Source organism: Mauremys mutica, chromosome 1 (genome assembly GCF_020497125.1).
Source record: "Mauremys mutica isolate MM-2020 ecotype Southern chromosome 1, ASM2049712v1, whole genome shotgun sequence".
NCBI classification, from domain to species: Eukaryota; Metazoa; Chordata; order Testudines; family Geoemydidae; genus Mauremys; species Mauremys mutica.
Window position 1 is genome coordinate 72923411 of NC_059072.1, and position 27986 is coordinate 72951396.

The window sequence follows — 27986 nt, forward strand, 5'->3', positions numbered from 1 at the left end:
AGGAAATCTGGAGGAAAAAAAAGACACATGCAGGAATTTATTTAATGGAATATTGTGTTCATTCACCTGTTTTAGATTGTTTTTCCACATGTAAAATAGTTGTACTGTATTAATAACTTTAAATTAATAGAGAAGATATTTAAAACAAAATAAGATGCAATAGCAAAAAAAGTGTATTGCCACTATGTACTAATGTTAGAATGTTCAGTACCAGAAAAAATTCCTATCAAAATATTAATAAATACAAGCCTGTTTTTCCTCCCAATTCATTTTAGCGTTATTGTTTTCCACAGCTGCTTGTTGAGTGTGTCCTTTCCATTACATTGACCCAATGACTCATTATCACAACATGCTTCTTCAAATTTGCTTATCAAAGAGATGGTATTTAGCTAGTTGTTAAATTCTAAATGTGCAATATTTTTCTACTTTGACATAATTATCTGGGTAACTATTGAAAGCTTCCAGTGAAACTGCTTGGAGAATTCAGGTAGGGAGGATATAATTACCTCTGTTGAAATTTTGGACAGATTGCTAAACATTTTAATCCAATTCCTTCTGAAATGATTGAGCATCTTTCCATTTACTTTAATAGGAGTTGGATTGGGCCCTCAGGCATTGCTATCCTTATCAGAAGTCCCATGGGGATGTTTAACAATCACAAGTGCTCAGTACATAAGTTTTATGACTTATTAAAAGGACAGTACCTCCTGTAGTAGAGTGTTTTCAACACCATCCATGGGCAGCTTTAGTAACTCAGAGGGAAGCCTGCCATCTTCAGCCTGCCTGAGTGGGGTCCAGGATACCAGCAAATGGCATTGTTAACTTTCTTCCTGTCTATTATGTTTATGTGGTCACACACAGAGCATGGTGATCTGTGTGGCTGGTGGGATAGTGCTGACGTGTCTATAACAGCGATCAAGGAGTGGTTATAACGTCTTGCTAATTCTTCCATTCTTTGGGTTCTTGATTGGTAGAATTTTCTCTAAGTGAGCTTTTGAATCTGGCAGGGTCTAAGACTTTTCAGTGGCAGTGGAAGGTGATGCTCTTATTCTTGTGGAGAAACGAGTTTTCAGGATACTCTGGAGCACGGGTTGGCAACCTTTCAGAAGTGGTGTGCTGAATCTTCATTTATTCACTCTAATTTAAGGTTTCAGGTGCCGGTAATACATTTTAATGTTTTTAGAAGGTCTCTCTCTATAAGTCTATAAACTATTGTATGTAAACTAAATACATTTTTTAAAATGTTTAAGAAGTTTCATTTAAAATTAAATTAAAATGCAGATCTTATCAGTTTAGTGCAGTGGTTCTTAACCTGGGGTGCACGCACGCCCTGGGGCAGGGCAGGTGCAAGGATATTTTGCACCTTAAGTGAAACTTCCACCTTGCGCCCTCCCCCCCCGCGCCCTTGCACATCGGTTCATTGAGGGGCAAATCCCAATGAGCTTTTATAGACCCCAGGGGCTCTCCCCAGACCAGGTTCCCCCCTCCCCGCCCCCTGAACTCCCCTGGAGGGTGCACAGCCCCCTCCCCCCCCCGCGAGCCCTCTCCACCCCACCCAGGTGGCCCCCGTCTTCAGTCCACTCACTGGCTTTGCCGGGCTTGGGCTGCTGCAGCAGCTTGGCAGGGAGGAGCCACCTTGTGGAGGCACCGGAGAGCCAGAATGTCCCGCTTGAGGCAGCAGCGAGCCCCAGCCATGGAGGAGCCAGCGTGCTGCAGGGGAACAGCAGCCCTGCAAAGGCGGCAGCGCCACTAGCGGGGAGCAGCTGCGCCCCCCCCACACCCATCCTGCCCAGGCTGCAGCCCGGCGCCCCCCCCCCGGGGGCTCCTGCAGGCTGCGGTGGATGTATGTGGGCGCCAGCCCCCATGCGCCCTCCGGCTCCCCCCTCGCCTAGGGTTACCATATTTCAACAATCAAAAAAGAGGGGAGAGCCCTGCCCTAGCCCCGCCCCCATCCACTCCCTCCCACTTCCCACCTCGATTGCCCCGGTCAGAACCCCCAACCCGCCCCCCTGCTCCTTGTTCCCTGACTGCCCCCTCCTGAGACTCCCCCCACCCTACCTGTCCCCTGACTGCCCCAACCCTTATCCACACTCCCGCCCCCAGACAGACCCCTGGGGACTCCCACACCCCATCCAACCACTCCCCGCTCCCTGACAGGACCCCCAGAACTCCCGACCCATCCAACCCTCCCCCTGGTCCCTGACTGCCCCTCGGGACTCACCTTACCAGGCCCATGCCGGTCAGATGCTGGCTCCACATTGGAGGCAAAATTCCACGTGGGGTGCTGAGGCAGCGGGAGCGGGAGGGCTGTGGGAGGGGCAGCGGCGGCGGTGGCTCACACTTCCGAGCGCGGTGAGTGGGGAGCCGGGGGACGCGCCTGCCTGGGCTGCAGCCCAGTGCCCCCGGGGGGCTCCTGCAGCGGATGCATGCGGGTGGCGGTCCCCATGTGCCCCCTGGCTCCCCCCTCGCCGTGCTCAGGCTCTGCAGCTCCTGGGATTCTGAGCTGCTGCCGCCCCTCCCACAGCAAGCTCAGGGCCCCACGCCCCAGCAGCTCATACTCCCAGGAGCCACAGAACCCGAGCATGGTGAGGGAGGAGCTAGGGGGTCTGGGGTCCCGGCCGTTGGCCCTGCTCAGCCTCTGCTGGCCTGGGGTTCCGTTCACTCAGCCAACCGCATGCTAGGCAAAATCAGTTCATGTGCCGTAGGTTGCCGACCCCTGCTCTGGAGGCTGACACCCAGACCATCTACTGCTCTCTGACTGAGCTCCAGCATGGAGAAGAATACAGTGGAAAAAAATTTATTGGAGGTGTATACTGATTTGAGAGCTCAAGATCACCATGTTGCTGAAGTACTGGATGGCCTTGAATAATACTGGGGACTTCCAAACTGTGCTAGTGTTATTGGTGGAACTCACTTCCTAGTTCTTTGCCAAAACAACCCGAGAAGGGGCAGACTATCCAGGACCAGCTGGAGGGCTGAGCCTCTTAGGACTGGAACTAGAGTGGGAAAACCACCTGGAGATTGCAGAGCTGCTGCCCAGGTTAATGCTGGGGACCTGCCCAGAGCCTAGTACAGGGTTTGGCAACCTTCAGCTCGCAGCCCATCAGGGTAATCCGCTGGCAGGCCGCGAGACATTTTGTTTACGTTGACCATCCTCATGCATGGCCCCCCACAGCTCCCAGTGGCCGCGGTTCTCCATTCCCGGCCAATGGGAGCTTCAGGAAGCTGAGGGCCGCAGGGACGTGCTGGCCGCCACTTTCTGCAGCTCTCATTGGCTGGGAACAGCAAACCGCAGCCACTGGTTGCTGCGGGGGGCCATGCCTGCAGACAGTCAACATAAACAAACTGTCTCACGGCCTGCCAGCGGATTACCCTGATGGGCCGTGTGCCAAAGGTTGCCAACCTCTGGCCTAGTGGGTGCCCGGGGAAGGGACTCCAGTGACTGTCTGTACTTACTGTAAAAGTTGGGGAGCTTGTTTATCCTTTATTGCCCTGGAATGGGCCTGGATCATGAAGCTTTACCCAGGTTCTGAGGGTGTTGAGAAACAGCAGGTTAGTGACTCTCTCAGCACTGCCAAAGTGGTGGTGGTTGCTGACACCGTCCATTTTCCCAGACAAGCATGGTAAGGGTGGCTCTGTGCCATTGTTTTGTTCAGACTGTTATTCAAGGAGTGGTGAATGAGAAGCAATGAGATCTCCATGTTTATATTCTGATGTTACATGACCTTTCATTAAATTGCATTGTAAATAGATAATTTTTATGTTAGTCAATCATTCCTGCATGTAATAAGCAATTTGATTGAAAAACGTTTCCAGTAGCACAAATATTTTTATTAAACAATAATGAATATTTTTAAAACATTTCAAACTATGTAGAGCCTGCAAGCTGATCAAAAAGATACATTGAAGTGCTGCTAATGTGCTTAAATGCAATGGATATATCACAATAATAGTTCATGTCTTCACAGTACCTACAGGAAGTAGATCAGCTGTTTTGGAATAAATTAAATAGGCCCTTCATTCTTGGAGTAGAGGAAATAAGAATCATTGCTATGAAGTATCAGAAGTCATATTTGTGATCTGGGGGCAAATGATACTAATGCAGCCATCATCATTTGCACACTATAAACCCATATCTCTATCTTGACTGCAACTGTTCTCGTGAGTCTCCATTTCCTCTGTCTTGTCTTTAATCTCTTTCTTAGTCTCTCTTCCTTCTGCTTCTCTAGAAAAACCAGCATTCTGTCACCCTCATTATCCATAAAGACTCCTCATGGGGTCTATAGTCTTCTCTTAATTTTTCTTCCTTATCTGCCTTAAATTATTAAGATCCTCTGACACTCTTATAGGCTACTTTTGACATATAGGTGGTGCAGGGACACTACGCATTTGAGACGGGAGGAGGGGTTGTTAGACATGGTTGCATCCTCAGGTTGTCCGGTAAGCCTGGCATTCTGTTAGTAACATGTGAAGCATTTCACTCTGTGAATGTATCTCATCAGCCTCTGAATGTGAGCTACCCTTTCTCTGCTGACCATTGTATCCCAGGTTCAAATTGTGACCTTGATGTCATTTTTTTTTAAAGCTCTTCACTACACTTCAAGTCAACTGTGCTAATTTCTTTCCTTAGAAAGGACAAAGGAGGTGTGAAAAACATCCAGCTAGCCTTATAGCAAACCGGACCACTGGATAGTGATTTTTTTTTAAATAACTTCAAGTCTAATATACTGCAAAACATATAGAATTCAGTAACACAATAGCAGGACTAGTGAACAGAGGACTCACTCTTTCCTTCTTGAATGCTTCTGCCATTGATTTCTCATTACCCATTGTGACTCTATTAAACATTCCTCTGGTGACCAGTGAACTAGAAGCTAAATCTCTGCTCAGATTTCTCAAAACTGTTATGCTCCTATATGGTTGGACAAGAAGGGTATTTGGAAGTAGGGTCAGAAGGCAAATGTGCCCCCCCCCACACACACACACCCCCGTGACCCTGGTGCATCAGTGGCTGTCAGGAAAGTTCCATGTCATCTTAGATAGTCAGGGAAAGATACAAGCTAGGATAAACTTCCTCATTGGCTAGATCACAGAGTAGTGAAAGGAAGAGCTATTTATCAAGAACTGGTTACAATGCTGGCTTCCAGAAAGCGGTAGAGTTTGTCTGTTATGAAATGGCTTACTTGAAGGCATCCCAAGGCCATAAGATAGTTACTAGCCACCTGGAAAGGGGTTATTTTGCAGAAATTTGCTACAATCTGTGCACCCTGCCCCCATGGGGATGTCTAGCAAAAAACTCCTCACTGATGGCCCCAGGATCTGATAAGTAAAATAAATTGACTGCCTACACAACAGTTTAATAGTTTGTTTTAACATGTTTTGGATGTTCTGCTTATGGAATCCATTACAAGGATGCTGGATCTCTGAGCTGTCAGCACTGAAGGGCATGGCATTTAACTTCTGCACAATACTGCTTATGCTGTTAACAAATGCTGCATCCACTAAGACGTTTTAGGAAACGTTTCTGTTGTGCAATCCAGGGAGCTTTGATGGAAAGGGCTGAGGCAACATTACTAATGTGAGTGATTATTGATTGTGGATTGGTTGAATATTAGCTTCAGCAAGAAAACAATTCTATCTTCTGGGCTCACTGCAGACTGGAGGAAATAGAGAGAAAGCTTCTATCCTCACTGTAGGACAGTTTCGTCATAGCAATAAAAACTGGCATGACTCTATTCCAACCCTCACCATCTGCACTGACCATGCCCCAAACTGCATTCTATATATAGCAGCAGCTGTGGCTCCATAGCCATTCTGTACCTCTAGCATGACCCATAAAACAGTTTTCAGTGTTGTCTTCCTTCTCATACTCCACTTGCAACTTGTGGACAGTGATGAGCCTGATCCCAAGATTCATGGGCTCTGTGGCAGGTCTGGTTATGAGCACCCGATCCATCTCCTCAAAAATTAAACAGGTTGTCTGCCGGTTGCTGGAGACCTTATTTGAATCTTTGAGTATTGGACCTGCATGAGCTTTTTTTCCCCAGTACTGTAGCAGTCCACATGGTTAAGGTTCAGTTGCTAATAGTATGGCACAGTAAAAGATGTCTTTGTGGTCAGAGTCTTAGAATCTGATTTCCCTTGATCTTTGTGTCCCAATGTGGACTATTTTAAAATAGCCATATACGAACTAACATTTTTTTTTTAAATACTGTCTTATTTACAAAATATTTTTATTTTAAACTACTATTTTTACATATGTTGTAGAAGTCTCTTGGGCTTGCAATCTTGATTGAGGTACAGGTACTTCACTGGTTACTGACCCTACAAGGCATACATATGTTATAAAAAGAGTTTGCTCTCTATACCGTTTGCTCTGTATATTTCAAGCTAACCTAGAAAAACAAAGTGATCAAGGCCAGAGCAACACAAGTAACTGCACTATGTCTAAAGTGCTGAATGTTCAGCCAGTTGCTTATAGCCTTTTAAAATCCACAGTACAAAATACAGTGAGATCAAAATAAGAATTTTAACTATAACTATTTCTTTTAAATTCGCCTCCACACTCTGCCACAAAATTATAGTATCTGGAGAACTTTACACCAAGGAAACTCTACTTTGGATTTTGATTTTTAAAAATCTCTGTCTATTTAAGTGCCCTAAAGTGTTTTCACTCACACCTCTCTCTGCAGTGTATAAGCTGAAGGAAAAAAAAGACAAAACCTTCTAAGAGGGCCCAATTGGCCTATGCCTTTATACTGTAGTTCCCAACGCCATTAATCCTAGTGTTCACATAGGGCAACATTCACCCCAGTGCAAAGGTCTGTACAGGAGTCCATGCAGCACTTAAACCTCACCTTAATGTGGGTCTTAAATTATACAGTGCTCCTTAGCAGGCCCTCTACACTGCAGTGAATTTAACATAAGAATTTTTAAAAATACCATGAAGATTGATCAATGAATTGAGACTGACATTTTATTTGAAAATTAACTATGACTTTTTCTGCAGATGGCAACTGATGGTCTCTGGCAGGTTAAAGTGACACTGTCAAATTAAAAAAAAATCAAGCACAAACACTTCCTTACCTGTGTTGTTAATTCCACCTCAAAACCTAGTCCTGGCCACATTAGTGAGCATAGTGCTTGTTGCCATTAATGGGACTACTTGTAGCCGAGAGTACTGCACCTGGGAATAAATGTTTGCAGGAGTGGGCCCTTCAATGGTTTAATAAATAAAAAGTAATGGGATTTCACTCTAATCACTGTTTTACTGAAACACAGTTAAGTGTAAATGGGTTTCATTGTATACCGAACAAAATATTAGAATAAACAATAGAATAAATATAGCATACAGCAATCAATTATGCCATCCGTAAACACACTAACATTCCTAAATCTGTTACAACATGGCTCTCATATCAATGATGAAGCCTTATTTTATCCTTACAGTGGATCCAGATGGGAACTGCTCCCGGCCAGAGGCAATGGGCAGGAGGAAAGTGACTTCAGCCTTCTTTGTGATTCACAGTTTCTGGCCCCAGCCAGGAGCTTGTCTATTTTAGCAGCCCCTACAGTGGCTTCCCACAGCCATCTCTGGGCTCCTCCAACAGTCCAGAATAGCCATAGCACAGCACAATCTGGCCCCACCTTGTCCTTCCCCAAGATGGGGTGGCATAGAGCAACTCTGCCAGCTCTAAATGAGCAGGGAAGCTTCTTTATGCCGCTGTTTTTCCTGGGATCTGTCCCCCTTCATACTCCTTTCCCACCACATGAGCAGAATGAAGTGACCAGAGCATGGAGAGAAAATTGAGGCCTGCACTATTAGTTCTACTAACATTACACGTTCTTGTTTAAATTCAGTATTATTTTACTTTTAATGTAGACTTGCCCAGATTGAAACGTCTCTTATTTGGTTCCCATCTTACTTTGTCTAGACAGACTGGTGAAGACCCTGGGGTTTGTTCTTTTAAAATTCCCTATTGATGTGGTTTCACACCACATGTGAGTGTGCACTGAGGAGAGGGGCATGGGAACTAATTTCTAGGTGTTATTTTATTCCCTCGTGGCACATTTTGATTCTCAGCATTGATAGCTGTTAGGTCAGGATTTTGATCATGAGCAGTGAATTTCCTTGCCAAAAGAGAATCTGTGAAATGATTATTTACTAGGGAAAGTATATTTTAAAAAATATATTCCAGCTACTTCACAAGCTAACATTTATGCCCATGCTTAACTTTACATGCTTGAGTAGTTGTGTTGAACTCAACTATTCACACGAGTAAAGTTACGCATGTGCTTAAGTGTTTGCAAGATCAGGATCTCAGTTTATTAGTGTCCAATGCTGCCTTTCTCCCCTATATGAAGTGTTGTGCAATGAAGGATCTTAACACTGAATAGAAGTTATTTTGTTAAAAGGCAATTCCAAAGAGTGAGGGAGCTAAATAGCAGCCTGACCAGCTTCCAGCAAGCTCTTTACAAGCTCAGAAGGCATTCGCAGTGCAACTGTGTTCTGTGCAGCTCTCAGGCTGCTTTGCAGATCCACCCCATATTTAATTAGACAAGGCTTAATTAGATTACAAAGGCAAAGTTGCATCTGTGTATCACTTAGTACTTTTAGCCAATAACAAACCAGCAGCTCATTTGCATTTGTTTTAAAATAATTAACCTTTTATTTGCTGGATTATGTGCTGTACAAAGAATATATATAACACAGAGTGTAGTTATATTAGTGATGTGTAGTTATTATCGTGCAGCACCTTAGAGCAAAGACAACAGCCCAAAAGATAGAATGTTCAAGGGAAGAGGGAGATAAATTGCTCTGGAGAATAAATGTGCTGTAAGAGGTTTCTGAAAACTCATTAATACTCTTCCAAATAACTTTAAGTACACTTATTTTCAAAGGCAGTTTTTGCTAGCCTTGGGCTTTGCTGTTTTTGTTTTTTTTATATATAGCATTAATAACCACTTTCTTAAAGTTATGTTTTCATTTCTTCATGCTTCATAGACACTATTTTCTTTTGCTCAGTATATCTCTCTCCTACAGCTAACTTATTCAGTGACAAAGAATTAATTGTTCAGTGCTGGTGATTCTACAGGTTTGAAAGAATTGTCAATTAACTATAACAAAGTTTCTGTTAGCATGAGAAAGCACAGCTGCTCCTTTAGTTAATGGCAAAACACTTGTCTGGGTAAATGAAGACCTGGGGTGAAATGCTGGTACCATGGAAGTCAACGGGAGTTTTGCCATTGACTTCACTGGAATAGGGATTTCGCTCTTGGGTTCCAATTCCAGTGGTGATTATTTTCCCTGTGTCTTAATTGTGTTTTTTTTTTAAATCTCCTTTTAATGTTTTTATTTTGACTGAACATAAGGCTTAACTACTTGCAGTATATTTGCATTTATATAAAGACTGCAGCAAGAACCCACTCGTGTGGTTTTTGCTTTTAGATTTTGTGATTTTCAGCTTAACAGAAAACTTGATCTATAGCAATGAAGTGGATCCACAGGCAAATTGGTTTTTCTGGCTTTTGCCACACACAAAAAAATAAATTAAAGCACAAGGCAGCGGATCCCACTTGGCATTTTTATTTTGATTATGCAGCATAAAAGACGACTAGTCCATATGCATCCGCTTTTGGGGGTAATCTACAAATTCTGAAAAACAAAACTATGTTATGGCGGAAATGCTGATAAGATACCATCCTAATAAGAAAGATGTGGTCTAAATATCTCTTTTTTGTAAATCTCTTTTTTGACACACGTCCTCTGTGGCTTTAGACAAGTAATTTATCCTCCTTGCCTCAGTTTCTCCTCTGTAAAAGAGGAATAATACTTCACCTCTCAGGAGTATTATGAAGATTAACGACTTCATGTTCATAAAATGCTTTGAAGATGAAAAGGAATATTTAGAAGCCAAGCATTAATATTACTACATGGACACTGGAAAAAATAAGCATGTTGGCAGCCCCAGACTGTAGATCCGAGTCCTTTATGGAGGTATGGAACAGACCCTAATGGCCATTTAATGGAGTAAGATTTTACATGGTGTTTATTGTTTAATAAAGTGTGTGTAGAGGGGAGTTCAAATTATACAGTTCTAAGTATCTCTTTCCTCTGGAATTGTGGAGGTTGGGGATATTGCAGAGGCTGGGTTTTTATTTAGCCTGTAGCAGATATGTCAAATTCATTTGGCGAAGAAGGCTTGACTGGGACATAACTTTAAGACTCCATGGCCAATTGGCCGTTCCATTCATGGCAAGATACTCACTAATATCAATGGAAGGCTGCACACAGAGTAAGGGTAGAATCTGGCCTTTATCTAGTCACTGACCATTTAGTTACTATTATTTATGAAGTACATTGTCACAATCAGTAGGCTATTTCTTCTCCTCCAACTTGGGCCACTTTTTATTTCTTTCCTTCGTATCTTTTCCTTCTTCACCCTCTTTTCTGTTTTTCTCATCTTCTTCTGGGTCTTTACATCTCCCGTGTTCATCCTCTGCATTTCCTTTTCTGCAGCAATACCCAATTCTCATCCCCATTAGACTTCTCTTCCTTTTCCCTTCCTTGGTCGATCCACTCATATAATCAACAATGCAATAGTTAATGTGGACATTAAAGTGTCAACATTTTAGCTGACACTCCAAGGAGTTTAACAGGTCACAGGAGTGTTTGCATCTCTGAGTCATTATTTCAAGCTCTCTGCAAACTCTGGGAGGTAATACAGCAGTGGTTTGCCTTCAGTTCCTATTTGGAAGAGATTTTTTTAGCAGCCACGAGAGCTAGAAAGATATTATTTTATGAAATATAAGCTCCCTCTATTCTGGATGCTCACATTACCCCAGTGACTCCACTCCCCTGTGCACTAGTCCAGAGAGCAGGCCAGCTATTCAGGGCAAGAGCAGGGTCACTGGTTTTTAGGATGATGCCTATGTGCACTCAGTGAGACATGGTCCCTCCCAGAGCTTCTCCCAGGGAGGGACAATTCCGTAATTCCCCTGCTCAAGGTTTCGGCTAAATATTGCAGTTCACATCAGACAGATGTGAACCTTGTGCTGTGGCTGTAACACACAGTAAATGGTCTAACGGGGTTGAGGGCCAGCCGAGAGCATATGTGAATTAATTATGCATACTATAATTAGCCCAAGTCTAAAGCATAATATGAGGCAAAACCTATTCCCGGAATGCAAAATGAATAGCTGCTTACACCGTTCTCACCTGCTAGGTATGGGAAGTGACAAGCACAGCAGAGATTATGATTGTCTCACACTGGTGCCCTCCAGAACAATAGATGAAGGATAAGAGAGAGAATTTTCAGTTAGAATGTAGAAAATCTAGATTAAAAGGCCAAAAGGCAGATTGCAGTCTTGTCATTTCACAGTTACGGAGAAGCCAAATTATCCCCACACAATCCAGCCTTTCCATGTAGATTTTTCAATGTTTGTATGAAATTTATGCTGTATAATGATTTAATAGATTAGGTGTTCCTAATTCCTAGCAAATGCTAGAAAATCAACCCTGCAGATATTTTCTCCCTTAAAAGACTAATTCATCAAAGACTATTCCCCCACATTCTTGTTTGGCATTCTGTATTCACATAGGTTTTTCCTGATATTTTGTAAACATTTCCCTGATCTTTGATAGTTACGCAGTTTAAGCATTCAACACTGCCACCCCTCACAAGTCCACTCTTCTAAATCTGACCAGTAGGTATTTTAAAAAGCATTCACAATATCCATTCATTCAAGGCTAAAATGTTTGTACATATATAGCACTTCTTCAGTCCAAACATCCAGCTCCCAATAGAAGTTGCAGATACAGATCAAGATCAGTATCTGGCCTTCTGTATATGGACTGCTGGGATAGTTATGAAGAATGTTAGTGACCCAGCAGCAGATGCTTATTCTCCATCCCCAAGTTATCGTTACTCAGAGCTTCAGTACTAACATAAATGGCTTTTGAAAGCTGAATAGTTTGCCAAGATAGATAATCTTCTTTGGCCTTGTATAGAATAAAAAGGTGTAGTTATTTTTTGTTTTTGAATTGAATCTTAAATAAGTTTAACTGACTTGGTAAAAAAGCAATGTTCTCCAAAGCCAAATGGAAAGAATGAGGCAATAACATTTGCTTAAAACATTTTGGGTGAAATCCTGGCCCCACCTGATGTTCAGTGGGGCAAGATTTGACCATTTGAATTTATTGGGACTGGCAAAAAGAGTCTGTCTACTCTCCTAAAATAATTGTCCTTCTCCTTAGGTACATGTAACGTTGGATTTGATTAGAAGCCATTAATGAAGTCAAATAATGCTTTAGTCTAGTAGCTAATGTAAACCAAATCTATTTATCACCTTGGCAGTGGCTTCTGCAAGGAAGTTAATGACCATTACTGCTCTGCTACTTAGCCAATCAGAAATCATGCTTTTTGTGCAGAAAAGCAGAAGCCGGTAATCAATCATCATCATCCTCATCATAATAGCATGTTAAATGGGCCTCTAAAAAGGAAAGAAAAGCAACTTGGCTATTAACCTCAAATGCATCTTCGAAATTGATTTCTTTGTACATAGGCTGTCTCAGAAATCTGGGTTACATTGGAGGTGAGCGTTCCTTGCAACATAAAGGAGGTGGAAACACTAGGCAATAGGAGAACCCACGTTTCATTTTTTATTACATCTTTAAAAATAAAAATGTATGTTTGGAAAAAAAAAGTTTGGGAAAAAAAATGATTTTATTTCCCTAAAGACTAGTTAAAATAATAGGTAAAAGCACCAATTTCTTATGCAAGAGACACAAGTTTCATGCAAACCATAGATAATCACATGGGATTTCTTTCTTGTCTCAGCATTGTAAATGGTTAATAGCTTCCATTTTCCATGCACAGATTTATTAAAATTACCCCTCTCCCCCACCAACAACTCACCTTTGTAGTAATGCCTACAAAGAACTCAACAATGGCTAGGCAGCTGGGGAGCTGACGCTGCTACATACAATGCCAAAGATAATTGTTTCACTTGTTTCTTTTCCTCGCCCTCATTTGTTTGTTTTATACACCTGTTGTTTCATGTCACATGCTAAAGTCCCCTTCCCCCAATCCTGCATTGTAATTGGCAAAGGTGAACTGGTGCACCCCCACACACAACACATCACAGACTTGAGGCCTTAGGGCAGGGGTGGGCAAACTTTTTGGCCTGAGGGCCACATCGGGGAATAGAAATTCTATGGCGGGCTATGAATGCTCACAAAATTGGGGTTGGGGTGTGGGAGGGGGTGAGGGCTCTGGTTTGGGGTACAAGCTCTGGGGTGGGGATGAGGATGAGGAGTTTGGGGTAGAGGAGGGGGCTCTGGGCTGGGACCAAGGTGTTCGGAGGGCGGGAGGGGGGTTAGGGCTGGGGCAGAAAGGGGGCAGGTTCCAGCTGAGGGTGCGGGCTCTGGGGTGGGGCTGGGGATGAGAGGTTTGAGGTGCATGAGGGTGCTCCGGGCTGGGACCAAGGGGTTCGAAGGGCAGGAGGAGGATCAGAGCTGGGGCAGAGGGTTGAGGCATGGGGAGAGGTTCAGGGGTGCAGGCTCAGAGAGGCGCTTACCTCAAGCAACTCCCGGAAGCAGTGACATGTCCCTTCTCTGGCTCCTATGCTGCCCCATCCATAGGCATTGCCCCTGCAGCTCCCATTGGAGCACCGGAGGGGGCCATTGGAGTGCGGTAGGAGCCAGAGTGGGGCCATGCCACAGTTTCTGGGAGCCACATGGTGTGGCCCGCGCCCCAGCTGGAGCGCCGGAGCAGGGCCGAGCCGCATGTTGTGGCCCGTGACCCAGCGCCCCGGCTGGAGCAGGGCCGAGCCGCGTGTTGTGGCCCGTGACCCAGCGCCCCAGCTGGAGCTCTGGTGCAGGGCCAAGCTGCAGACCCAGCTCCTCAGCAGGAGCTGGCGGCCAGGCTTAAAATGGCTCACGGGCTGGATCCAGCCTGCGGGCCATAGTTTGCCCACCCCTGCCTTAGGCCCAAAAAAAACAACCAACCATGGCAGAGGGTCTTGGAGCCCAGGTTTACAGCCCTGGGCTCATGCTCTGACACTAAAAATAGCTGTGTAGACAGTCAGGCTCAGGTTGGAGTTCAGCCTCTGAAATCCACCCCAGTTCCTGGCTTTCAGAGCCCAAGCCAGAATGTCTCCATGGCTATATTTAGTGTCACAGTCCAAGCCCTCTGCCACTGAATTTTTCTCTTGCTGTGTAGACATACCTTTAGATTGTAATTAAGCCCTTTGGGCAGGAACTGTCTTTTTGTTTTGTGTGTATACGTTGCTGAGTACTCTGGGGTCATGAGCTTTGATTGCGGCCTTTAGGCATTACCATAATTCAAATAATGTAATATTAATAATGATAGTATTGCATATAAAAGAATCTCTGTTAGTTCAAAGCTAAATGTGTGCAGTTAAAATATGAGAAAATGTGGAAGCTGAATTGATTTGTTGGGGTTGCTGTTCAGCAAAATAAATATGCATATTCAGAATCATTAGATACCCTCCTGGCACAGGAAAGACACAACCCATCCTCTCAACAATTACTACATACCTAATACAATTGACCTAACATTCAGTATATAAAAAAATATTAATAAAACTCTGAAAGTAATTGGTTTTTTTGGTGTGTTGTTTGATTGATTTGCTAGTTGAATTTTCAATACTCCAGGCATGTCATTTAAGAATTTAATGAGAAAAAAAATCGCTGACATATAGGGAAGACTTTAAAAGAGCTCCTGTCCCTACTTGGGAATGAAGCCACTCTAGCTGTTAACTACATTTAAGCAATGCTTTCCTAGTGAAGTGATAAGAAGAGGGGTTTCTTTTTGAAAAATTACAAACGTTTTTGGACTGAAAATGTTAACCGTTTTTCAGAGTCAGTTGTTTCCCTGATTTTAACAGCAAAAGATTCTTAAATCCTGGGTCATTATGTTGCAAATAAGTTATGAATAAAGACCCAGTTTTTCATCAGTGCCTTCTTAGAGTCCATCCAAAGTCAATATAGCTCCACATAGTCACTCTGGTGGATCCCAGCGAAAGATCAAGGCCTATGGGGCATTTCTGTCATAGCTCTCTTGGATTCCATGAAGTTCATCATTTAAAAAATAAAAATCCTTGGCTCTTTAACATGTTGGTCTTATATCATACGGGTAGGCAGTAAACAGTTGCAATTGCACTGAGAACCTCAACGGCTGCCAGTTCAAAATCTGAGCTGGATGTAAGGCTGAGCGACAGCAGGAACTGTCCGATATTAGGATTAGTGGTTTCCCACAGGGATCTGTGTAAGTGATTCCAGGCAGCTCCCTGCAGAGATTCAATACTATTTTGATTAAAATAATACAAACCATGGGGATTTTAGCATTTTTATTATAAATTCATGACTTGTGCCTTCTCTCCAACATCTAGTCCATGATTTTTTTGGATAATTTACCATAAGAGAACAGTAGGAAAGGGGGCAGGGAGGCAGATCACACAAGGGACCTAAAGTCATTGCTGTTTGCTGTTCTCACAAACTGCCATCACACCTGGCATCCATATGGTATTGTCAATAGAGACTGAATGAACTCCCTCCTAGAAGTAGCTCATCTACAGTAGAAATGACTCATTTTGGTGAAGAAATGTGTGCTGCTGTTTGCCTGCATTGTATGTATATGATGGATAAACAGAGGACATCATTCTCTGAGCTGCAACCCTGACACCTTTTATGAGCACTAAATTTACTTACAGTTTTTATATAAGCTAATAAACATCCTGCTGATATTGTGCTCTGAGGGGATAGAGCACTGGCATGGGACTCAGGAGACCAGGTTTGTATTCCCAGCTCTGGCTTACTGGATGACTTTGGGCAATTCACTTTCATCGCTCTGTGCCTCAGTTTCCCTGCATGTGAAATGGTGCTAATGATAGTGATCTCCTTTGTAAAGTGCTTTGCGGTCTACTGATGAAAAGCACTTTAGTCTAAAACAATATAACCCAAGCAACAAAACTTAATATTCCTCTGTACTATGCTTGATGAAGTTAACACTGAGTCATTCTTATTTTGAGGTCTTCTAAATTAATATTGAGCATCAATAAATCAAAGCAATGACTTTCCCTGGGAGCTGGGCATCTAACTCCTAAGACTGCTGATTCACACAATGTTCTGTGTTTTCTTATAGTCCCAACTCCTGAATTCTTGCAGTAAATTAGCATATCAGCTTTTATTTGACAAAAATGAAGTATATTTCTAACCCCTCCTGGCTGCAAGACAAACTTTGAAAATGTGATCCAAACGTGACCCAAAAGATCAAAAACTTAGAAGGCAAATAAAAATTACCCAAAATGTATTACTGTATTTTTAAATATCTCAAAATTTTTAAGCCAATGCAATGAATTATTGAGGCTTGACTCAGGATTTTTGGATGCTGGAGGTTAGTATCACTGAACTTTCTTAGCTGCCTTTGAAAATCCCAGTCTAAAATCATAGGCAGATGTCTGAGGTTTTTCATTTGTTTTTTTTTTCTTGAGACTATCGATCAAAGCTTGAAGTGTAACATACAGTAAATGTCACAGGAAAAGTGAAATGCTCTTTAACCACAAAATACCATTGTCCACAACATGATTGAAAATGCTGTCTCAAGCTTCTACAGGTTTTTAGAGCTGAATATTAGCTCCTTGAATTGCCTCATTGTCCTCCACTGGCAAGTTACCTGGCATCACCATATGTTTGCAAATGCACCTTTCCTGAAAGCCTGCAGCAGAGCTGCCTCCTGTCCAGCTTTTGGCTGGAGGCTCCATCTTTCTGCACTCTTCTCCAGTTGTGCAGCATGCCCATGCTGCCTTTGGCATTTCTGGAAGTCATCTAGAGCTTTTCATTTTGTTACGTTTTATTCTAAAGGCTTTGTGGCCACAGCTACGGTGCATTCCCCCTAACTGCTAGACAGGCAGGAATCATCAGGCTCAGAGGCTCACCTCCTTCCCTGGCCCAGTTGCTATACATGCAGTGAGTGTGCTAGGGGCCTGTTGGGAAGGGAGAGATTTGGAAACCCCTCTGCCCTACTTTCTTGACTCTGCAGAGTCTCTCAAAAAGGATGGGTCAAAAGGAGCAGGTGAGAGGGGAGTAGACAGAGAGATCTTGTGGGGGGGGGGGTAAAAAAATGGGGGAGAGAGAAATTGGTGACGAGGAGAAAGAAAGAAAAAAAGACTCAGCCATAGAGGAAGATGGGGTGATGGCCTGATGTTTATCTAGGGAAGAGAAGCCTACCACCTGCCCTGAAGATGTAGTAATTAAACACATTTCATTTCCAATAGTTTGTAAAGCATATTTATGTAAATTAGCATCTACTTTATGCAGATTTGGCCTCAGGCATTTGAAGGGCAAGGTAAGCAGATCTGCTCAGCCAGCATTCCAAGTGTCTTGGCTAGGTGTATAATCCTGTCTAATGCTGCCAGATAACAGGCTGCAGCTCCTCTGTGCCTGCTAGACTGCAGGTCAGTTCATTTGCCAAGTTTGGAATATTCAGCAATACAAAGTGTCAGTGATTTTGCATGATAACAGCTAACAAACAGTTTAGGCAGCAGCATATTCAACAAGTGAAACTCATCTGATCAGCACACTTTCATGTCACACTATTTTGCATGGAGGGAAGTTTTGCTGTCATAACACACATCTCTTAGCTCAGTTACAGCTTCAGTAATTTCCAGAAGTTATTCATGGAGACTGTCTTCTGCAACAACACTTTGAATGCTCATACAATAGACAGAGTGGAGAAATGTCAGCATCATTCTATTTCATTAAGATGCTTTGTCCTGGTTCCCTCTAGTGGTAGGTAGGATTTAAACACACATTATAGTAAGCACTAAGCAGAGCCATACAGAAAATCTAAGATAGAAGTAAGGAAGTGAAAATGGGAGTAAAGTGTGAATGCCATATGCAAAGAGTGCTCACAGAGCCACACGGCATATGTAACTGTGTCTGGGAAAAAACACGTGTGCAAGTAGTGAGTGTTAATATTTAAACTGTATTGATATGATAGGTGTTTTTTCTCTTCATGCCTTCCCAGTGCATTCTGGCATTCTAACTAGTCCACACCAGTACTTATATTTGTGGTTTTTTGTAACCTGCATACTGCCTCCTCAGTCAGCTGTGGTATCCTCTTCCACTGTTTACATTCCAGGGTGGGTTTCCAGAGCATATGTTCTTCAGCCAGCCTCAGTCTCATCCTTTCACCTGTGTGGCAGACTGGTTTTGTGGATGTGGACTTTAGGAGATAGGGAATTTTTTTAATATGTCCTGAGCTGTAAAGGTACTGTTGGGCAGCTGTTAAGCTGCCCTTTCTTTTCTGTCTTGGCACCATCAAAAGTAAATAGCAGAAGTAAGTCTAGAGCATATTATAGAAAAGACTAGACAAAAAAATACAGTACTAGTGCAGCTACACAGTACTTCTTAATAATAAAACTGGGGTTTGTTACTCAGATGTGCAATCTGGAGAGTTTCAATCCCCAAATTTTTGTGGATGGATGCACAGAGAGCAGCTGTTTTCAAAACAACTTTCCAACATCTGTACTCGGCAAGAAGCTTGTAACCCTTTTTTCATATGTGAAAGTTGTCAGAGTAGTCCATGCTTTTGCCACCACAGTTGGAATGCTTCCGTGTGCTTCATATGGGATTACACCTTCAAACCATTTGGAAATTGCAGCTGCCTGCTTACTGAGTAGTATGTCTCACAGAGAGCATGATTTCTGGCTGAGATGCTGATTTTGATCAATACATTCCTAAATGGTTTGGTTTCTGACTGCCTTAGAGACTGCCTACGGTTGCAAACCCTCCAGTATTGTCCTAGAGTCTCCAGGAATTAAAGATTAATCTTTAATTAAAGATTATGTCATGTGATGAAACCTCCAGGAATACATCCAACCAAAATTGGCAACCCTAAGACCACCTGTTTCCCTGTAGTATACCCTGACAGTTGCCATTAGCTATGGGGAATTAGCTACTATTCCCCTAGCTTAAATAGGAGTGGGATACTGGCAGGAACTTCTTGATACGGGGCCCTTAATTTTGGAATTCAGTTCACCCTCTTGGTCCAAAGAATACTGTTCTTTCTTTCCCTCTTCCTTGTTTTTAAACTTCAGAGCACCAGGCTTTTCCCTGATGTTAAAGACTGGCTGGAGGAAGGGGAAATGCTTACTGGTGTGAGTGTTTGGTGGGTAGTGGTTGTTTTTGTTTTGGTGGGTTTTGTGCCTTCCTCCCTCACCCCCACTTCTTATAATAACTGTACAGCACCTAAAGCCCTTGTGCTCACATAAATAAACTAAATTTAGGAATGTTAATGTTACATATGCTGGTTTTTGCTTTTCCTCTCTTTGTTCCTATCTTTTTCTTCCCCTCTCCCACTTACATTCTCTCTTTTTTGTGGCTTGACTTTTCTCCCAGACTTAACTGGGTTTCCCTTGTTGTGTCCTTGGGTGATTTCAAAGCACTAGTCCCTTCAGGGCCGCCCAGAGGGGGGGGCAAGAGGGGCAATTTGCCCCAGGCCCTGGGCCCAGCAGGGGCCCCCACGAGAGTTTTTCGGGGCCCCTGGAGTGGGGTCCTTCACTCGCTCTGGGGGGCCCGGAAAACTCTTGCGGGGCTGAGCCCAGGAGCTTCTTCGCTCCCCGTCTTCGCCAGCGGGGGGTCCTTCTGCTCCGGGGCGGAAGGACCCCCCGCCAGCGAATTACCGCCGAAGCGGGACCCGCCGCCGAAGTTCAGCTCGGTCTTCGGTGGTAATTCGGCGGTGGGGGGCCCTTCCGTTCCGGGACCCGCCGCCGAAGTGCCCCGAAGACCCGCAGCGGGGACCCCCCCGCCGCCAAATTACCGCCGAAGACCGGGCTGCACTTCGGCGGCGGGTCCCGCTTTGGCGGTAATTCGGCGGGGGGGGGCCCCGCCGCGGGTCTTTGGGACACTTCGGTGGCGGGTCCCGGAACAGAAGGGCCCCCCGCCGCCGAAGACCCCAGGCCCCCGGAATTCTCTGGGCGGCCCTGAGTCCCTTTATACAATTTTTCCTTTTTTTCTGCTGTCTGTTTTCCTCATTCCCTGATACTTCCTTACTCCAGTCTCTCCATCTGTTTTTTCCGCTGCCTTTATCCTTCCAAACATCTGAGCTCCCTCCAAGGGAGGAGAATTTTTTCTCCTGACATTGAATAAACATACCAACCTGTCTGATTTGGCCAGGAAACTCAGGGTTTGAAGGGAGCAATCTCTGTTCAATGCATATAGGTAAGGGAATTTGGGGGCCCGGGATTTGGTGTGTATTTAGTTTAGAATATATTTTACCAGTGTCAAGCTGTTGTTCTACAGAATTCCATTTTCATACCAAGTAGGATTACTTTTTTTTTAATCATTTAATTGTTAAAATATTTTTTATGATCACCTAAAACCCAGGAATTTTCCACTGGTATTTTCAAATCGGTTTCCAAAGGCAGATTCCAAGATTTTAATTTAAATCAAACAAAAAGCCTTGACAAAGTTGTCCCTTCTGATCAATTGTAAATGTTGGCAAATATGGTAATTTGTGTCTATTGGCAATTATCTCTTTCTTCCCTATCCTACCCTGTGTGTGTGTTACTAGGCTATATAATATAAGACAGGCATAAATCAGTAGGACTTATAAAAGCCAACTGGAAAATATGAGGATTTCACAAACTGAACCCAGGCATAAAAGTTCTGCTCTACAGAGGTAGCAGCAACTGATGTGCTAAATTAAGTACTACTTTGCTTTTGATTATTCCAGAATAATCCATTATAATTGGAGCAAACTTGTCATCAAGCTCAGTTCCTATATGCATATTCATACATGTGTCTGTGTTAGGGTGATACAGTTCAAAACATCAAACTTATTGGATTTCTGGTCACCTTGTATTGTCTGTAAGTTAGCCAACACCAGGAGGGTAATACATGTCTGAGAATTATGACAAGCCTGATGCCACAGTTATTGCAAATGTTCTTATAAAAATACAGATTAATTTGACTAGGGAGCGTCGAAAGCCGGTGGTACATGCCTGGAATTAGAACCTGTCAAAATCAGTGTTGAAACTTTCCAGAACAGGGCTTTTACATCATTTGGTAATGTTATAGATATTCACGTTTATTAAGGCATTTTTGAGTAGTTTAGTAGGAGGGACTCTCTCTATGCAGCGTACACCAACATTAGTACTTTGATGCTGATATGCAGCTTTCTTCTTCCCTCACGTTGCCTCTTTCTCTGGAATCAATTGTCCTCCCTGGCATTTAATATTTTCAGATTGTCTCACTGGAATGTCAGCATTGAACTTCTCCAAGCATTTTTTGTAAAGCTAACCAAAAAAAAAAAGAGGTTTTATACAAAGGATGCAATTTTGCACCTCTTCCCATTTTGCAACTCACTCACCTAAATTGTCCTTTTGAACTTGGTGGATTCAGAGGGACTACTCGCATGAGTCATTGCTGCTCAACATGAGTGAGGTCAACAGAAATGGTCCCTAAAATATCTTGGCTAATGATCGTCCTGATGCTTATCTCTTTGGTTCAGTGTTATTGTTCAGGGGGGAGCTGTACCTTCGACCTCTCTGTCTCTCCATGGGTACCCTTTCCAAGTGACAGGCCTGTGCCTGAACTTCTCTGCATCAAATCCCATGATTCACCGCACTTCAGACTGGATCACCAGGCTGCAGCATCCCTCTGGACAAACCAAGCTACCTTCAGCAGGTCCGTCTGGGTTTGGCCCCTGTTATAGACTTCTTTCCAAAAGCATGTGATAGGTATGAAATTGCAGCGACTCAGGACAGCTTCTTCAAAACAAATATTAGGTATTTGTCCACAAGAACATATCAGATAGGGAAGACAACAATGAAAAGCCTACATTCATGTTATCTATCTTAAACTTTAGCCTTTCCTTGCAACTAAATGTTATTCTTGCTTGTTTCAGGCACAACCACCCACCACTGGGGCTGGGCAAGACAGGCTGTACCTCCCACTGCTCCAGCCTTTCTGATGGTCTGATCCATCAGTCAATGTGTTTCCCTCAGGTCACAGTCTGCCTTTTTATCCTTTTCAACAGTTCAATGATTCTTTTTTTAAGAGTCCCTGCCCCAGATCTCCTGGGGTTTGGAGCAGCCTGAACCTGGTCACACATTTCTTCAGAGGGGGTCCGAGATCACCTTCCAGCAATGTATTGTCCATTGAATTAGAAGCTTTGCCAGATTCTTGGATACCTGGCAAGAGATCCAGCTGGAATTAACCTTTAGGGTTCCATAAAGCCAGCCACCCCACAGTAACTACCATATCCACAGATTATAAGCTTCATAAAATTAATACAGATATCTCCCTCATTCTTCATATTCAGTATGTCAGAAAATTAAAGGCTATAGGCATACATTTGCAAAAGTGACTAGTGATTTAGAGTGCCTGTGTTCTGGGATGTCCAACTTGAGACATCTTAAAGGGGTCTGATTTTCAGAGGCTCCACTCTTTCTGAAAATCAAGCCCCTTTAAGGTATCAGAAATTGGGGCACTTGAAATCACTGGTCTCCTTTGAAAATCTTGGCTTTATCATATAGCATAATTAATTCTATTCAGAAGGATTTAAATAAAATTTCTATGAAACATTCTGAAAACAAACACCTGGTTCTGTTTCAAAGCCTATACAGTTGAAATTTTACTTGTTTTAAACCTCATTTGTACATTCAGTGCCAGTAACACAAGGCTGAGTGCTCTCTGCCAGTAGCAGTATTGTGATGAGCCATCTTCTTGACAGAGATTGTACACTCATATTGAAGAAAATATTCTTTACAGTCTGTCTGGTTTGGGTTTTTTCCTTTCTTTTCCTGAAGATTTGGCTGTTGAAGCCTTTTTGAAAGTCTCCAGAGCTTGAACTGCTTTAAAAGATTCCTTCCTTTATACCTGTATTTGCTTTAACAAAAAACTGGGGAGTGTCTTCTTTGAAGAGATCAATTAAAAATTCTGAATCACTTTGAGCATCGCAGTCATTTGTTCGTGATTTAATTATAACACAAGAGTTATTGTCTGCAATTAATTACAAATGGATTAAAATAAAATAAACAGTTTAACAAAGGAGCTGAGGGTCTGTGTGTCAAGGCAGCAGTGCTTGAAGAACTCCCCATGGTGCTGCTGCCTCATTACTCTGGGGAACCAAGGCAGCAGTGCCAGAGGACCCCCTGCATTCAGCATATAGGCATCTGACTGCCCCAGACACCCCCCTCTCATATTGTCTTTCTTCCCAGGCAACATGCACATCCAGGCTAACCCCCATCCTGCTCCTCTCAAGTCTCAATCCCTTGTGTCCCCCACCCTGGGTATATTCCATTTGCCTCTCCTTATCCTCCCTTTCCTCCCATGGTGCGTGCTCTCTCTCTCTCTCTCTCTCTCACACACACACACAAACACACACACACACACACCCCTCTCTTACTTCTGAAGTCCATCTTCATACCTCCTGTTGCCAGCTGCCTCCCCACATCACTGGGAGTATGTGCAAAGCACAGCTGGTGAAGTGGGTTGGCAGCACTGGAAAACAGAAATAGCTGATGGATCTGAGCAGTTCCTTTGGTTAATCTTGGCATAACTCAAGTAAGAAGACTAGCATTTTATGTTTATTTTCAGATGTTAAAAGTGGCCTACACCTCTGTTGTAGTCGTAGACTGTGTTTACATGTGATGTTTGGAATTGACGAGGACTGTGGGTTGGGGGTGGGGGGCTTAATAACAGAGGAACCCAAAGAAACATGAAGAAAATAAGGTAAAATTTCCCAAAGGCAGCATTTAAAATGGTTTCTTCTGGAAAAGTTAGTAAATACTTTACAAAAAAATAAATGACAGAGAAAAGTCAATTGCCCTCTAAAGTATTGTGCCAAATTTGAAAACAAAATTCAATTGTTAAAGCATAAAATGGAGATTTTAGTCTTGCAATAAGTGCAGATCTCAATGCAGCCCTAACTGTGGAATTGCTACTGCTACCGCCATAAAATATATTTCTTAAACAGCTGCTAATCTGCTCACTGTATCTGTTAACATTCATTTCTTTGATAATCAGTTCACATTTATTCTACATGGTACAACATCTCTTTTATGGCAACTACATTAAATGAACATTTGGAGACACATAAAGTGTTATGGAATTTATTATTTAACTATTCCAAACATGTCTCCTACAGTCTTTTTATATCTCTAGTGCAACTTCCAGTAATTATGCTTTCTACTCTACTTGGCTGCTTTAAGCAATTGCGTTTTCTGTATTTTCACTGTCCACTTCCCTTTTGTGAGTCACTGATGTAAATTTGTCAAATTCTGATACCACTTTTGTTGTGTCCTGTGTAATTTTAGAGATGTTTATGTATTGAGTTGAGAGAATACCTTGCAGATCTGATAGGCAGAATACATTTCAAGACACAAAAATGATTCTCCTCTTTAAAACCCCATTGTTTATCACATTATGTATTTTGTCATGTATGTCAATGAAAAGTATGGGAATCAGAAGAGCTCATATTAAAGTTTACTTATGTGAAGATAATTCTCGTCTTAATTTTTTCAAGACCAATTCATCATCATTATTATTATTATTATTATGTATTCTTTGTATTACAGCAGTGTCCAGAAGCCTGGACTGAATGAATAAACGAAACATGTTTTTCTTTATAAGGCTTTAATGAAACATAGATGTACACTGAAACATTGCCAATATCAGAAGGGCTTGATGGTTATCAGCATAGATGCTGGACTGAGCAGTCCTCTGACCTTGGTCATTGTTTACTGATAACCTTGACCTGCATCTATAATGAGTAGCCCACTAGTCTGTCAAATAAAACAGTGGAAAAATGCTGCTCATTAAAACTGCCTGTGTGGATCAGAGGCACTTCTTTACCTAAGCTCTGTTGGAGGCAAGTCCCCAGTCAGCGCCACATGACTTCAAGCTAGGTTGGTTTACCAGGCCATAATGCAAGGTGGGTTACAAGAGTGATTTTACAGAGAGAAGTAAACAATTTCCTCTAAACATGATTAACATTTTAAAGGTGGTTTTTAAATTTTTGCTAGATGCGTACCTTGTGAGTACATTAGACAAATCAAATTATTCCTGCTGATTAATCTAAATAACTGCAAGTTACATTCTTTGTTGTTTATTTCCAAGTAGGTTGCTAGATAATGCTTGCTTTGTTATATTAATGTTCTCTGTGTAAATGTTCAATTGAGGGAAATATACAAATTCAACAGAACATTTTTAGATATATGCTCAAAAGGTTGATAAAAGGTTTGGCTACAAATGAAATCTGTTGGTTTTTACATTTAAATTTACTAACAGTGTGCCACTTTGTGTGTTTCTTTTTCTCTTCCAGTGCCACCTTGGGCCTTAATAGCCATAGCCATAGTTGCAGTCCTATTAATCCTTACCTGCTGCTTTTGTCTCTGTAAGAAATGCTTGTTCAAAAAGAAGAACAAGAAGAAGGGAAAGGAAAAGGGAGGGAAGAATGCTATTAACATGAAAGATGTTAAAGATTTAGGGAAGACCATGAAAGACCAGGTAAAGTAGCCATCCTGTTCTTGGACACTATTTATGTTTAAAGTGTTAAGTCTTCTAGCAATTATCTATTTATGGTATTGCTCAATGGTTGGATAGTGGTGCTGTGCAGTGGAGACCAGCTGTCTGTGCTTTGTATTGGAGTTCCAGTTAGTAACCCCCTGGTGCCCATTGGAGGATGCTAACCCTACAGGCAAATGCTACTGGTGGCAGCCCTAGTCAATGCTTTCAAAGCAGCCAGTTAACTTCTCTCCAAATGAGAGGAGGAATACTGCCACTGGTCCATATAAAAGAGGGGGGGGGTTTGAGACCCCTGTGGTCTCAAAAATATAGCTGTGGGAGAGTCTTACAGCCATGTCTATATAGGACTTTGACTAGGACCAGGTGCAATAGTGAGGTAGAGAGAACCCATGTTTGGATGACCGGTACTAATCAAGTTCTTGTGAGACTAAATGACATGCAAGAGTGCACCTGGGCTACTAAATCTTTTGCTGCACAAAAACAGAAGCTTACCTAGAGAGAGACCAAAGGCAAAGTACAGCAAAAGAATGGTGGAAGAGACGCAAAGGAACAGGGGAAAGGGACAAAAAAAGGAAAGAATAAAAGAAAATTGGAAAGGGGGATGAAGGCAGAGTTATATATGTGGGAGGGAGAAGGAGATTAAAGGTGACAGAATACAGTTTTAGCTGAGAGCCAATGAATGGCTTGGGGACAGATCATCATGCTGCTATTTGCACAACATTAATTGAGAACAGCAGAGAAACCCTTGCTTCTGACCTGTTGTGTGTGTGAGAGAGAGGTGCTATACTTGGGCACTAACTGGAAGGTTGCAGGACCCTGCATCTAATCCAATGTTCCCTTGGAGCCACAGAATAGATTAGCATTGATCTGAAAGAAGACCGTCTACACTTTTGATCAGAGGAAAATTCCACAGTGCTGGCTCTCTTGTGGGATGGGGTGGTAAAGAGTTCAGATGTATGGTAAATACAGAGGTGGTAAAATATAAACGAAACCATCTTCACTAGTTATCTAATTAGTGCTAGGGTTGATGGGTGGGGATAAAACCACACTGTTGTGTAGATCATCTGGAGGTATTTCAGCAGCTAAGGACACACAGGAGTACATTTTTCAAATAATGTATATTCAGAAGAATTAAGGAACCGCAGCACAAAACCTTTTCAGCTGGAGTAGGTGCTTCAGCTTCACTTCTGCAAATAATTAAGATTTTTGCATGGGGAAGATTAGAATCCAAAGGCACTCTTTGTGCACTTGGGATCTAATCCTGCACCACTGACGTCAGTTGAAGTTCCACAGTTGCCTTCAGCGGCAGCAGGATCAGGCCCTTAGCAGCATGCAGTATCCAGCCAGAGAGCTCTTTAATATTTCCTTACTCCTTACATTTGCAGGCCCATTGACTAAATTTAGAGGCACAGTTTGCACATAACTGAAAATGGACTCTTCATTTACACACCATTTGAAAGCAATTAGCGTTATCAAGATATTACAGGCATTCCCTATACTGAATAAGTAATATTGTGGGGAAAGCTCATTACTTTAAGACTATATGGATCAACATTTTAATGGTGACCACTGTGTATAGTTTCCTGTCATCAGAAGTGCCACAAAATATGTTAAATTCCACAGTGGTGAAGCTCAGAATATTACTGAGCAGAAAACTTGGATCCTCCCTTGCAAAAGTCTTATGAGGATTTTGTTTTACTTAATATGATAAATGTGAAAAAGAAAGTTCTTATACTCTCTTGATTCAGGCACTTTGAGGAGGCATTTTTGGACTCCCTGTGCTTGAGCTATAGAAATTGTTCTAGTTTATCAATATTAAGTAATTGTGAGATATTTCCCTCTGAGATATTGTCTGAAGAAGCAGTCCATTAAATGCTGAGTTAGTCCTGGCCAACTTTAGCAAACTTTTGATCATAGAAACGAAAATAATTTGAAAATACTGTTTGAACATTTTTGGGATAAAATTCAGTGTGTTGTTTGTTGTGTGCTATCAAATGATACTAACGATAACAAACCTAACATTTCTTTGTAGGACAAGTTGTTAGTAGATATCTGTGTGAGATTTGTTCTGTATCATATAAGACTGTTCTCGTACTTATACTATATTATTAAGTGTTGTTTATTATACTTGTTATGACCTGGATAAATGACCAATGACTCTAGCATTGAAATATAAAATTGTGCTTAATAGTTAATGATGAGTTTGACACATAGTCCCTTTTTGGAGGAAAACAAAGGTCAAATTCCAGTTACTAATTCATTGTCATGGAGATAATCAAAACTTTGCAAAAAGCATACAAAAAGCTACAGTTTCAAGTCATATAGAACTTAATATCTTATTATTTATTTTAAAATAAATGTGTCCATATATTTAGAATTTAACCAGTGGTCTGTTGATAAATTTATGCACCACTGAACATCTGGATTGGAT

At 42.4% G+C, this 27986-nt stretch overlaps 1 protein-coding gene across 15 annotated transcripts in view; it reads left to right on the forward strand.

Moving 5' to 3' along the window:
• SYT1 (synaptotagmin 1) overlaps nt 1-27986 on the forward strand; it is a 514215-nt gene that overhangs the window by 356412 nt on the left and 129817 nt on the right. For all 15 annotated transcript variants that reach the window (XM_044979646.1, XM_044979638.1, XM_044979630.1 and 12 more), the window contains one exon: nt 25353-25537. In XM_044979646.1, coding sequence (XP_044835581.1) covers nt 25353-25537 — 185 coding nt within the window. The remainder of the gene's footprint in view (nt 1-25352; nt 25538-27986) is intronic.